At 41.9% G+C, this 14,630-nt stretch overlaps 1 protein-coding gene across 1 annotated transcript in view; it reads left to right on the forward strand.

The window, feature by feature from the left end:
- Positions 1-385: 385 nt before the first annotated feature.
- Positions 386-14,630, forward strand: part of LOC146007188 (lysosomal alpha-glucosidase-like) — a 45,162-nt gene continuing 30,917 nt past the window's right edge. Inside the window, exons 1-4 of the mRNA XM_083145554.1 lie at positions 386-796; positions 2,563-2,708; positions 4,551-4,716; positions 5,271-5,367. Coding sequence (XP_083001680.1) covers positions 395-796; positions 2,563-2,708; positions 4,551-4,716; positions 5,271-5,367 — 811 coding nt within the window. The 5' untranslated portion in view covers positions 386-394. The remainder of the gene's footprint in view (positions 797-2,562; positions 2,709-4,550; positions 4,717-5,270; positions 5,368-14,630) is intronic.

Genomic DNA, 14,630 nt, shown 5'->3' on the forward strand with positions numbered 1-14,630 from the left:
CTAATTTCTATCATCATCATCATCATCATCATCATAAATAGAAATTAGTATGATTATTCATCATTATTGGAGATATATCTCCAATAATGATAAATAATCAGACTAATTCCTAATAATGATGATGATGATAAAAATTTGTATTGTTTATCATTATTGGAGATAATAATAATAATAATAATAATAATAATAATAATAATAATAATAAAAAAACATTAGTATTATTTATCATTATTGAAGATAATAATTATAGACATTAGTATTATTTATACTTATTGGAGATAATACTAATAATAATAGAAATTATAATTATTATTATTATTATTATTATTATTATCATTATCATCCTCATCTAAATATACCTTTCTACTTGCAGGAAATATTACATCTTCCCAATATGTTGAAGGAGTCTCATGGAAGAAAGAAATGGAACTGTTGGGCTACATTATGGGTGCTATACATGCTTTTTACAGTATGTAGTGGAAAAGATTGTGATCTGTCAAAATGTAGCACAGCCCCCGAAAGCCGCTTTGACTGTGCACCAGAAAAGATTTTGAACAAAGATGAATGCAAAGCTCGTGGATGTTGTTATGTTGCAGAGGCCAATAGCTTTTGGCGCGGACAACCCCCATGTTTTTACCCATTGGACTATCCCAGCTACATGATGGTTAACCTAACTGAGACAAAGAATGGTTACTCTGCAACCCTTATACGCAACAAGAAGACTTTTATGCCAGATGATTTGATGATGTTACAACTGGATATTTTATTTGAAACAGAATCCAGGCTGCATTTTACTGTAAGTTTTTGAGATAAAGTAAATGTACAAAAGTATGTGCATTTGTCCCAGACTAACATGGATCTCTTCCGCAAATCATATTTGTTTCATATATATATAAATGAGGATGCATTTGCTTCTTGGTTTACATTGATATTAATTTATGCATTGTAAATAGCCAAATCATTTGCAATATGAGGGTGATTCAACACCGCTCGTTAAGCAGCCCGTCACCTGCCCACCACCCCCCACCAAAGCCCCTTGGTAACATGTGAGGGGATTTACGTGAACACATCCCATATTGTTGGATATCATATCATTGGATGGTCACAAACAATCAAATGATTTCTCTCCCCTTTGGAAATAAAAGTCAGTGTAGTCTGACTTTTCTTCCTCTGCAAATCGTATAAGATGGGGCGAGTGCTGACGCCCTGTGACATCAACCGCTCTCTCCCCGGCTGGGCATTCCCATGGGCGATCCCCGTTTCTGCCTCCATCCATGCAACGAACGGTCTGGCGAGTGTATAATATGCTCAAATATGCACTTGTGCATGCGGAGACCCCCAAACAACAGAACGGGGCTGAATTCGCCCCGTTCCGATCACTAGAGAATTAGGCCCTATGTTTTTATTGTCACTATTATTTCCTAAATTGTTATTATGTGGATGAAACCTGGCATTGAATCAAGGCAAGGCTTCTCAAATGATGTGCTACAATGGCATTGCATCCAAACCATTTATTATAACCACCACAATAATTCACACATGAGCAATCCAGCAGATTTGTACATGTACTTTGCACATGAAATGTCTAGACGATTTGATAGCTGCAAATATTGAAAAACTGCAATCAAATGAAAAAAAGTACTTTTCTCCCCATGGTTAAATTTCAGTCCAGTCCACCCGGCAAGAGACCCTGCCGCCCGGCATTCGAGGACTCCCCTGACACCCTGCACTCTCACCAATTAGAACTTGATGCAGGTGGACGCTGATTCCGGATGGCCCATCCAATAGGAAGATGTGACTGATATGGCCAAGCTATGCCCACATCAGCGTCATATGATCTTCCCATTGGGTGCTCTGTCCGGAATCTGTTTCCACCTGAAACAATAGGTGAGAGCGCCGGGTGCATAGGCATGTGCAGTGGGCCCACACCAGCGGGACCACCTTTTCCAGTAACAGCTAATGAAAGAAACTGCCTGGCTGCCCCACTGTGCGCTGCTCCACTCATCACTGCACCTCCCACATCACAGGGTAGCGAGTGACTTACTTAGCCCTCCTCCTCTAATCTAATACAGATAGTGCTAGCGGCGGGAATGAGGAGACTCAGGGGCAGATGTATTAAGTCTGGTGAAGAGATCAAGTGGAGATAGCAAAGTTATCCTAGTAAAAACCTGGCCTGTTGGGGTGCTTTGAGGACAGTGTTTGGGAACCTCTGTGTTAAACCAATGAGTATCAATGTCCACTCCACACCTATGACTTCAGTCACATTATGCGAGGATGTATTCACAAAGTCACTACATGGTAGTTTGCTGTTGGGCGTGGTGCCTCTCCCGATAAACCCACTTCCCTCTCACCTTCCTGAATTCACCACTGATTGTTCCACAAAAGGAACCCCTAAATCGACTACAGTGTGCCACTGAAAACCGTACAATGTGTCACAACAGGCACACGTGCTCGGGGTTGTTGACTCCTGCCCTTGATACTCAATAAGAGATCAAAATAATGTTTGTATCATTTCACTGCATTATAAATTTAAATATTTCCTTTTGGCTTATTTCTTACTAGATAAAAGATCCAGTTGGGAAACGCTATGAAGTTCCTATAGAAACACCATGTGTCCACGAGAATCCAGTCCATACACAGTATGATATCAAATTTGTTGCTGAACCCTTTGGCTTAATAATCAGTAGGAAAAGCAACGGCCAAACCTTGTGAGTAATTATCGTTTGCTGGCTGTATTTGAATACAGAATCACTAACTCTTTTGTATATATTATTATTAATATTCCAAACCAGGGCATAATGAGTACCTGGATGGCAGACAGACAATGTCTTGCTGACAGTCAATAGGTCAACACCATATGGGTGACATACACATGACATGACTGATTTTTTCCAAATCAGAGTCCATGTGGATAGTAAAATGGCCTGAAGCATGGTGAGGTAAGAGAGCTATGGGGGGTGGGGGGGCGGGGTGTCAGACTCTTAACACTCAATGGGGCAGATGTATCAACTAGCATTAAGTGCATACCTGCACTTATCACTAGTTAACTGGGGGGGGGGGATTAGGTTTTAACAAACCTACTAAGCCCACCGAGTAAATCCCCCCCAGTAATTAGTGGCCGGGGCGATGTATTAACCGCCTTCAAGGCGTTAAATCGCCCTGTCCACTTCGCCAGCCCAGGACTAGCGTTGTCCTATCCCCACTGCAGGGACAACGCTAGCCCTGCTGCTGGGCTCTGGGCTGTGCTGGAGAATTCGTAATAAAAGCGAGATCTCATGCATGCCCAGAGAGCCAGCCAGGCCCAGGGGAGAGAGGAAGGTGATTGCTACAAGGCGCATGCGATTTTTCAGGGCTGCTGGGGTGGCGATAAGGAGAGCTGAGAAGGCAGAACATAACAGCTCTCCTTAACGGCAAGGGGGGGCTTAATACATCAGGCTGTAATCACCTTCCTCTCTGCCCGCTTCTCATCGTTGTGCAGGAGATGCGGGACCCATTATTTCTAAAATGTTCTGGCCATGATAATAGATCTGCCCCACTATTTCTAGAGCGTGTTTTATGATGCTGACAGGCAATTAGTAATGTGTGTATTTATCAAGGATAAAGACCGGACATGCTTAAACCACAGCTCCTTCTGCTGCCCCATCATCAAATGAGTGGAGGGGTTGATAGGGAAGCAGGGAGACACCAGGGAGTGAGATAGAAAGATAAGTGGGAGGGAACCTGCTCCGTCTGATACCTGTTAGGAGAGTGTTTGAATGTGGATATGCCTGTCAGCCTGGAGTTATTATTATTATTATTTTATTTACAAGGCACCACAAGTGTTTTGCAGCGCCGTACAAAGGAGTTATGATCCCCTTGTAGCGGGGAGCAGCATGTGTAGCTCAGAACGCGTTTCACCATTTGGGTTTGTTCATCTGTAAGGCTGCAGTGATGTCTAATGACCTCTTGTGGACGAGTGAGTGTTAAGGGCCAGGCTTCCTGCCTTCAGTTCTTTATGAGTCTGTCAGGTGGTAATGAGTACCCTCCTAGGGCCATTTGGCACAGTTCCTGTGAAAGAGGTGTGCAAAGAGGAGTTTTATTCAGGAGCAGTTAACAGGGTTAAGAACAAAGTGATAGGAAGTAGCCATTAAATTTAAGGCATGCCTCCCAACGTTTAGAATAATGCAATTGGGACATGCTGGAAGCAGAGCAGTGAGTGACAGGGAGACTCCCAAAGCTTTCCTCGCTTACATAATCATCCATTCGCAAGAGGTGAGAAATCATTCGATGGTCGCCAACCATCGAATGATTTCTCCAGCGCTCGCAGTTCAGAGTCACCTATATAGTGACTCTAAACTGCAGGCGCCCTGTGCGAGGACAGGGTGGGCAGCTGACATCCGGTGATGTCAGCTGCCTGCCCTCCGCATGTCCGTCACGGCCTGAGAACGCCAAGCCCATACTTGGTTAACTCAATCCAAGTTCTAGAGAGTTTATTTTTATATATGTTTTGGAAGATTTAAGGCTTTGAGCACCCTGTAGACAAATCAGCTATTTGTTTTTGTTTATTGCAGGTTAAACACCAGTGTGGCCCCATTTCTGTTTGCAGACCAGTTCATCCAAATTTCCACAAGTCTTCCTTCAAAATATTTGTATGGTCTTGGCGAGCATCTAACTTCCATTAACCTAGACTTCGACTGGAAACGACTTACATTCTGGAACAGAGACCTAATTCCAAGGGTAAGGAGAATGGGTAACAGTTGAAAATATAATATATATTTTTCTATTATTGTACATATGTTTACGTTAGAGAGTAAAACTTTTTAAAACTTCTATTGCAGGAAGAGGGTAGTAATTACTCAGGGCCAGATGCACTAAGCCTCAAAAGTGATAAAATGGAGAGTGATAAACAACCAACCAATCACCTCCTGTCTGACATTTTTCAAACACAGTGGCAGGTATTCAGTGCAGCCGGCGAGGGGGTTAAACAGCAAGGACTGCAGAAAATCAGCGATCCTCGCTGTTTAACCCCCGCGCTGGCCGCTCGCTCTATTCAACATTCTGGGGAAATCCCAAAACAGCGAGACCTGTAGCTAATGCAGAAAACTCGCTGTTTTTAGCCGCGAGTCTCGCTGCTTCTGGAGCGCATACGCCAAATATGCAATATGCTTTTAGCAAAGTTTAGCAAGTGAAAGGTAATTTAGAATAATACAATTGCCCCTGAGCATCGGCATCACAAGCAGTATACATACTGTGGGTGATATGTGCTAACTTCTTGCTGCTTTTATGTCTAGAAAGATGCAAACCTATACGGTACTCACCCATTTTACCTCGGAATGGAAAATGATGGTTCAGCCCATGGGGTGTTTCTGCTCAACAGCAATGCCATGGGTAAGTGTTCTGTCATATTAAAATATCTTCAAATTAAGCATCAACATTCTCCATCCCATAATTAGCCATTCAAAATAATGCTTTAGGGCAGGGCTAGATTAATGCTTGTGGGGGTACCGGGACAACAACATTGTGAGGACTCCAGTGGCGGCTCCTGCCTTTAGACTTAAGGGGGGCTGCGATTGCCTGGGTACTGCTTATTGCAAATGGAACACAACATACAGATTATCTAACCTTGATTGTGATTGCTCTGTACCAGTGATTTTGTGCATATACTGTAAACAAATTATGTACCCATATGCACACAAACATAGGTACAGAGCAAAATACACACTTTGAATAGCTTTAATATTAATTAAATTACATAAAATGATGATCCTATTAAAGATCTACACACATATAATAGTTTAAATAAATATTATTCACAAAGGCTCAAATATTTTAAAAATAAAAAAACTTCCATGCACTTCTCTGGTGCAATGTATACAAGAAAAAAACAGGAATGGTGTGTGGTGCGCTAATGTATAGTTTAAGGTTATATAAATAACTAATTAGATCAATTGAATATCACAAGATTAAAAATTGGTTTATTAATATTACTAATAAAAATAATAGCAAGAATAACAATAAACACACAAAACATATAATAATCTATAATTTAGACATTAAAAAAAATGAAAATAAAAATAGTATTAAGTAATGCAATATAAGTCTAAGAATATTATAACTCAAAATGGTGCCGTACACTGAGTTAAAATGCACTGAGCAGGTTTAATGTATTGGGGTGAGCTATGGACCTGTAGGTGAAAAGAGGAGTAAAGGGTATACTTTTACCAGTCCCGCTTGTTCCTATAGTGCTTCCGTTGAAAAGTGGTTAATCCCCAGAGTTTCAGTCTAAAGATGGGGTCCAGTGTAGTTAGAGGGTGTCCATATACCTGACTGGGTAAGGTAGCTTGTATTTTTGTAATCCAATTGGAAATATGGCTTGCCTTTTAGTTGTTTTTCCCAGGATCCAATTATGCCACATGGACTGGAGGGGGGGGGGGGGGTGCCTCTAACGCGTTTCGTTGTCACCTTACAACTTTTTCAAAGGTATAACACTCATGGTTAGGTTTGGGTTTATATACCCTAATACAGGAAATACATCATACAGGAAGTGTGAATTGCATAATTACCCAATTGATCTTATAATTTCTTAAAGTAAAATATTTTTGCTGTAATACAGTTCTAAATAGGTGGCAGAGCTTAAACATATATTTAATATAAGATTATGATAGAGATAAACCAGAATATTTAATTATAAAAATCTATATGGTGGTGCTTCATTTCCGGTTGTTGGCATGCATAACGTGACCAACTTCCTGTACTTTGGAACGTAAATTTTGATATAATAAAGCGGAGGTATCATCCTCCTTTGTTGTTGATTATAAACTTCAGTATAGGGGAGAGATAGTGCTCCCAGTGCCCAATATGTAAAGAAACATTATATAGGGGTGCCACGCCGTTGTGCGCTACTCTGCGTTTTAGTGTAGTAAGCCGAGTCTGGGACTTCCGGTTTTGGGTTAGAGCCATCAGAAGGTGATGGAACTGATCTGTGCGGCTTCTATGTTGTTCCTGTAGAGGGGATATTTGAGTATGCACATCCGGCTTTTGGCACGCATACTTCAGAATGCTATAACTCTAAATGACCCGCACACAGCAATAGTTATTTTATTTATTTATAAAGGATATTGATCATATTGATCTTATGTAACAAATCGAAATATGATAAATACCAATAGACTATGAATTTAGCAGAATTAAGTCATTATTTGAAAAGATATACATTGCAAGATAATACATAAAAATATATATATATAAAAAGTTATTATAAAAATTTCATATATATATATATATATATATATATATGTATATATATATATATATATATATACACACACACACACACACACACACACACACACACACACATACACACACATTAATAAACAAATGTAATGTATATACATTAATAAACAATTAAATCAACGAAAATACAGATAGACAGTTCATGTCAATATCATATATTATCTAACCCATTCCTTATTGAGACTGTTGGGGGGAAAAAAAATTATATATATATATATATATATATATATATACAAAAAAGAAACAGAGTGCGCTAAAGGTGAAGGTACACAACTTATCCTCAGTTTTATAAATAAAAATTTCAATAAAAGCCTACAATTCGGCTCATATAAAATACACAATACATATAGTCATTTAGAAATAACAATTGACATAATGTAAATATTCCAATACAACAGCAGGCCCAACGCGTTTCGTCAACGTGTGACCAGGAAGTAACCTCTAGTGTATCCTATGCCATTCTGCCATAGGATACACTAGAGGTTACTTCCTGGTCACACAGCATTAACTGACCTGGATGTTGACATCTGCTACTGAGTGGGTGTACTCAGTATAATTGGGACAAAACACTGTGTATTTGTTTGGGCCAGTTATAACAAGAGCGCTGTTATCTGGTGAAATATATTTCCTTACAAAAAAACTCTTTTTGTACCCATTCATTTTGAGATACTGCATGAAGTGCAACTGTATTTGTGTCAACCAAGTCATCGAATGCCCCTGATGAAGTCACGTAGTTGACGAAACGCGTTGGGCCTGCTGTTGTATTGGAATATTTACATTATGTCAATTGTTATTTCTAAATGACTATATGTATTGTGTATTTTATATGAGCCGAATTGTAGGCTTTTATTGAATAAATTTTATAAAACTGAGGATAAGTTGTGTACCTTCACCTTTAGCGCACTCTGTTCCTTTTTTGTATCTCTATCTGTCTTGAGTCCCGGCTAACAGGGGTCTCTCAGAGTTGCTGCTATCCATCATTTGGGCGCAGACTTTTAGGTACTCTTCTCCATTTTTATATATATATATATATATATATATATATATATATATATATATATATAATACAGAGAAATACCAGCGCAAAAAGTCCTCTGATAGTGTCAATGGATCAGGTGGTATCTTGATATGTGCCGCTTTTTGGAGATCCTCACCAAAGGATCCAATAAGTATTTAAGGAAGAAAGGAAAAAAGCGCACTAGTGAGTATAACGAAGGTATAAAATTTACTCAAGTACATATGCTCACATACATCGAGATATAGGACAATCAGCTTGCCAGCAAAACGGGGTACATCAACCGATAAGATGGAACAGGTCGGGGAACGTCAGATGGTATCAGGAACCAGCATCCAAGGCAGACCGCTCTCACCGCCGCACTTGTACGCTTGTATCCAGGGACGTTTCACCGCAAGACCTCGGGACCTCTCACTCATTGCTGGAAGCAAACAGCCACAGACGTCAGCACACGTCAGGAGTCTTAGCCACGTCCAACGCGTTTTGTCACCGTTGGACTTCGTCAGGGGGTGTGACCAGACCTCTCCTTGTCAGATATATATACGGCTATCAATTACCCTATCCAGGTGACATATATAATACAATCCAAAGCAATTTACACATATACAAGGTTCACATTTAAGTATCTATAAGCATATGCTACAAATGACAGTTCATCCGTGTATCTTTATTAATTCGGATAAAACCACGATAAAAAGATGTACATAAAAACTACAGTTTAAATATATCCTTATAGAAAAATATATAGTTACAAATATGGATAAAATAATGTATATGTATATCAAACATATACATACATATGTATATATATATAAAAAACCTCTATATATAAAAATACAAATATATAGATAATTCCGGAGGAAAGGTCAGCGAGGTAGCAGCATATATATATATATATATATATATATATATATATATATATATATAAGTGTACAAGACCTGCACTCTCACCCACATAAATGGTAACCGCTAGGGTGCCGTATAAATAGCAGTGTCCCGAGGGACAGTACTATGTAAATACAGTAGCTCCCGTGAGGGAAAACAGCACTCACCAGACTTCATGCAATAAAGGTATACAGGAACAAGGTGTCCCAGGTTTAATGGTTCTTACTTGGAGCCTGCCGACGTTTCGGTCCAACACGGACCATTATCAAGGCAGAAGGTATCCAAACGTGTCAACAGCAAACCACAGTGCATCAGCAAGGGGACCCGGCGCAGGTTAAGGGTGGAGGGGGGAGTACATATGTATACATGTTAGAGATCAATAAGTGTAATGACCGCAGCAAGCAGAACAAATACATAAGAAGTACAAAAAGATATACAAAAATGCATTATACGTGCAACGCCACACGTATTGTGAAACAATATCTGATGAAAAAAATGGTGCTAAAGGACACCAAAGCACTATATGGGGTGGGTCTCCATGTGCCCCCTCATTACTTGACTGGTACATAAATGTAAAGGGTCATGGGGCTAAGGGGACGGCCATTAATATAATACTGCATAGAGATAGGTGGGTACGTGTGACAACCACACCAAACGGGAAAAATACATAAGACATACATTCTAGGTACAATGCCATTCGTAATGTACAAAAATTGGTGCTAAAGGACACCAGAGCACTATATGGGGTGGGTCTCCATGTGCCCCCTCACTATTTGACTGGTACACATAAACAAAAGGTCATGGGGCTAAGGGGACGGCCACTTGTTAAATGCTGCATAGAGATGTTCGTATAATGACGAGCAAGGTGAGATCGGTATAGCCGCCGTGTGCCCCCATGAGAATAATTATTCAGGGCCTGGGTATTGTAGGCTATATAGTGAGGATGGTGTAAGTTAAGTAGGGGGTAATTTGGGAGGGCCAGTGCTAAAAAATCGTGAAGCACGTCCGTTACCGTCGGGTGCGTGCATAATTGTGATAGACGTGCGTTAGCGCATATCATCGTAAATTGCTGCGTGAGCAACGCTGACTGAAATCGGACGACAGATCACTTAGATCAGAGAAAGGGGAATCCATGTCTGGGAACCACAAGTTTAAAGATGAAAGAAATGCAAAAATGAAAAAAGTGTGAAAAACATGTGAAAAACTATCTTCACATCCATCGATGGGGAAAATTCCGTCTGGTCTATCCATCTAGGTGTGGAGTCACAAGTGTAGGAAAAAATGTCCTAGTGTCCAAGAAAAATGTTCAAGGGGTTGTTTTCGTTCATCCCTTTGGGCGCAATCGTGTCCAGTCTGTAAATCCATCTACTTTCCAGTCTGCGTAGGGCTAGAGTTCTGTCGCCTCCCCGGGGGGGTGGAGGTATCCAATCGATGAGTTTGCACCTCAGATCAGGTACATTGTGCCTGGCTTTGATAAAATGTCTAGGAACTGGGAGGTCCGCTGTCCCTGTGGCAATGGCTTGTCTAATAGACATTCGATGGTTGGCCATCCTCTCCCTGAATTTTCTGGTAGTCATACCGACGTAGTATAGCCCGCATGGGCATGTCAAGATGTAGATTAGGTGGTCCATCAAACAGTGTAGCCTGTATTTGATCTTTAAAGGTTGTCCCGTCCTCGGGTGTGGAAAAGTGGGCCCAGTCAGCATACTACTGCATGTTGTGCAGCCACTACATTTGAAGCATCCTGGTCTTCTCTCATGTAGCCAGGTATTACTTTGTTGTATGTCCGGTTGCATAGTAGGTCTCATAAGCAGTTGTTTGAGGTTAGGGCCTTTTTTGTAGGCCATCATAGGAGGTGGTGTGTTTGTTAAATGGAGCAGGGGATCAGTCCTTACGATTTGCCAATGTTGGCGAATGGCTTTATTGGTCGTTGGTGCCATATTATCAAATGTGGTGGTGTAGACCATCCTCTCTGGTTTCATTCTGCTATTGGGGCATGTTTCATAGTGTTTTTGTCTTGCTTTTTTAAGACATTTCGTGATCGTAGATGCTGTGTAACCCCTTTCCTTGAATCTCATTGACATCTCTGTCAATTGTTGTTCCATCATCGTTTCTTCTGAGTTATTGCGCATAACTCGCATAAACTGAGAGATGGGTAAATTGTTCTTCAGGGCTGGGGGATGCTGGCTGGATGCCAGAAGCAATGTGTTCCTATCCGTAGGTTTACGGAACAGGGTGGTGTTCAGCTGTCCGTTGTTCAAGGTGACGGTGATGTCGAGAAAATTGACCGTGGTTTCACTCGCTTCGGAGGTGAATTTGACTGGATTGTCCAGTGCATTCAACGTGTTGACCATGTCCAGGAAAGTCTCAGTGGTGCCATGCCAGATAATGAAAATGTCGTCTATGAACCGCTTATAAAAGCGTAGGTGTTGCCCGTATATGGGGTATATTTGGGTCTGTTCATAATGGCTCATATAGATGTTGGCGTACGACGGCGCTAGGTTTGAACCCATAGCGGTCCCGGAGCATTGGACATAATAGGCATCTTGACATGCCCATGCGGGCTATACTACGTCGGTATGACTACCAGAAAATTCAGGGAGAGGATGGCCAACCATCGAATGTCTATTAGACAAGCCATTGCCACAGGGACAGCGGACCTCCCAGTTCCTAGACATTTTATCAAAGCCAGGCACAATGTACCTGATCTGAGGTGCAAACTCATCGATTGGATACCTCCACCCCCCCGGGGAGGCGACAGAACTCTAGCCCTACGCAGACTGGAAAGTAGATGGATTTACAGACTGGACACGATTGCGCCCAAAGGGATGAACGAAAACAACCCCTTGAACATTTTTCTTGGACACTAGGACATTTTTTCCTACACTTGTGACTCCACACCTAGATGGATAGACCAGACGGAATTTTCCCCATCGATGGATGTGAAGATAGTTTTTCACATGTTTTTCACACTTTTTTCATTTTTGCATTTCTTTCATCTTTAAACTTGTGGTTCCCAGACATGGATTCCCCTTTCTCTGATCTAAGTGATCTGTCGTCCGATTTCAGTCAGCGTTGCTCACGCAGCAATTTACGATGATATGCGCTAACGCACGTCTATCACAATTATGCACGCACCCGACGGTAACGGACGTGCTTCACGATTTTTTAGCACTGGCCCTCCCAAATTACCCCCTACTTAACTTACACCATCCTCACTATATAGCCTACAATACCCAGGCCCTGAATAATTATTCTCATGGGGGCACACGGCGGCTATCCCCTCTATAATTTTTTACCGATCTCACCTTGCTCGTCATTATACGAACATCTCTATGCAGCATTTAACAAGTGGCCGTCCCCTTAGCCCCATGACCTTTTGTTTATGTGTACCAGTCAAATAGTGAGGGGGCACATGGAGACCCACCCCATATAGTGCTCTGGTGTCCTTTAGCACCAATTTTTGTACATTACGAATGGCATTGTACCTAGAATGTATGTCTTATGTATTTTTCCCGTTTGGTGTGGTTGTCACACGTACCCACCTATCTCTATGCAGCATTATATTAATGGCCGTCCCCTTAGCCCCATGACCCTTTACATTTATGTACCAGTCAAGTAATGAGGGGGCACATGGAGACCCACCCCATATAGTGCTTTGGTGTCCTTTAGCACCATTTTTTTCATCAGATATTGTTTCACAATACGTGTGGCGTTGCACGTATAATGCATTTTTGTATATCTTTTTGTACTTCTTATGTATTTGTTCTGCTTGCTGCGGTCATTACACTTATTGATCTCTAACATGTATACATATGTACTCCCCCCTCCACCCTTAACCTGCGCCGGGTCCCTGTCTGCAGCTTTAGTACAAATACACTGCACGCTTTGCCCTTTTGACAGCTCCCATATAAACAATAGGCACGTGACGCTCTGGCACCAATCAGCAGCCGTGATTGGGCAGAGGCCACGTGTCCGGATGGTATACAACCACCGGACTCATTCTCCCAGCCCCATGTCTCCGGCCAGCCCTCTAACAGTTCCAGCGGCAGCTGTACTATAGCTGACCGCTATACATAGTGCCTTAGATCGGCACCTTGTTGCCGCAGTACATCGCGGCCGCGCACTTCCGGTTCCAACCGGAAGTGACGTCATGCGCTCCACGCTGTGGAGCGCAATTAGCGGTGGGAGTATTCTCACTCCCCTATATAACAGGGACCCGGTCAGAGGCTCCCTGTCCCTGTTACCCCTTGCTGATGCACTGTTGTTTGCTGTTGACACGTTTGGATACCTTCTGCCTTGATAATGGTCCGTGTTGGACCGAAACGTCGGCAGGCTCCAAGTAAGAACCATTAAACCTGGGACACCTTGTTCCTGTATACCTTTATTGCATGAAGTCTGGTGAGTGCTGTTTTCCCTCACGGGAGCTACTGTATATATATATATATATATATATATATATATATATACAAATCGGGTGGGGATCCGGCTCTCCCTGTGAAGAAATCAGCTGCGCTGGGTGCCCGCTCCTGGTGTAGATAATACAAGCAAAGGGGGGTGGGAGTAGCACTCCACGCGACTTAGAAAAAATACTCTTTAGACAACTGCGTGCGTGTCTGCACGCAGTTGTCTAAAGAGTATTTTTTCTAAGTCGCGTGGAGTGCTACTCCCACCCCCCTTTGCTTTTATATATATATATATATATATATATATATATATATATATATATATAATTAAATTAAATAAAAAAATAATAATAAAAAAAATAAAAAAAAATAGATAATAATAAAAAAATAAATTAAAAAATAAATGAATGAATGAATGAATAAATAAATAAATAAATATAAAGAGAAAAAAAGAACAAGAGAACAAAAGAAGACCTCTCTGGTGCAATGCATACCTTCCTTCAGCTGCATCTCACTGGGGGCCTTATTCTGTTCGGTGCGGTCGGATGTGTATATGCGGACAGGACCGAGCGTCCTGAGCCCCGCCTTCCATATGGACCGCTCACTGCGTCCGAATGCGATAAGCCACTGACCGCACGGAGCACCGGTGGATTTCTCGTGTGTACACCTCCTCCATCTCTGGGAACCTCCCCCATCATTCTATGGTCGCAGACCATCGAATGCAGGACCGAGTGGTCAGGCAGCACCTAGTGCTCCAGACCACTCGGGCATTTCTCTGTGCAAAAGCAGGGATATGGGCGGGCAGCTGACATCCGGCTATGTCATATGTCCGCCCCCCACACGTCCGTCATGGCCGCATTACCATACGTACGCCCAGCATTTTCATGGGAACGCCCATGAAACTCTGGGCGTACACATATGGTAATGAGCCAAAACAGCCCTTCACTCCCCCCTCCTCCCCCTGTTCGGAGTGTAAAAAATTCATGCGGTATTTGGACGTGCCTGCCGTTCGCACATGCGCAGATATGCCTCTGCACATGCGCAAACAC

Source organism: Crinia signifera, chromosome 6, assembly GCF_055691185.1.
Source record: "Crinia signifera chromosome 6, ASM5569118v1, whole genome shotgun sequence".
NCBI lineage: Eukaryota > Metazoa > Chordata > Amphibia > Anura > Myobatrachidae > Crinia > Crinia signifera.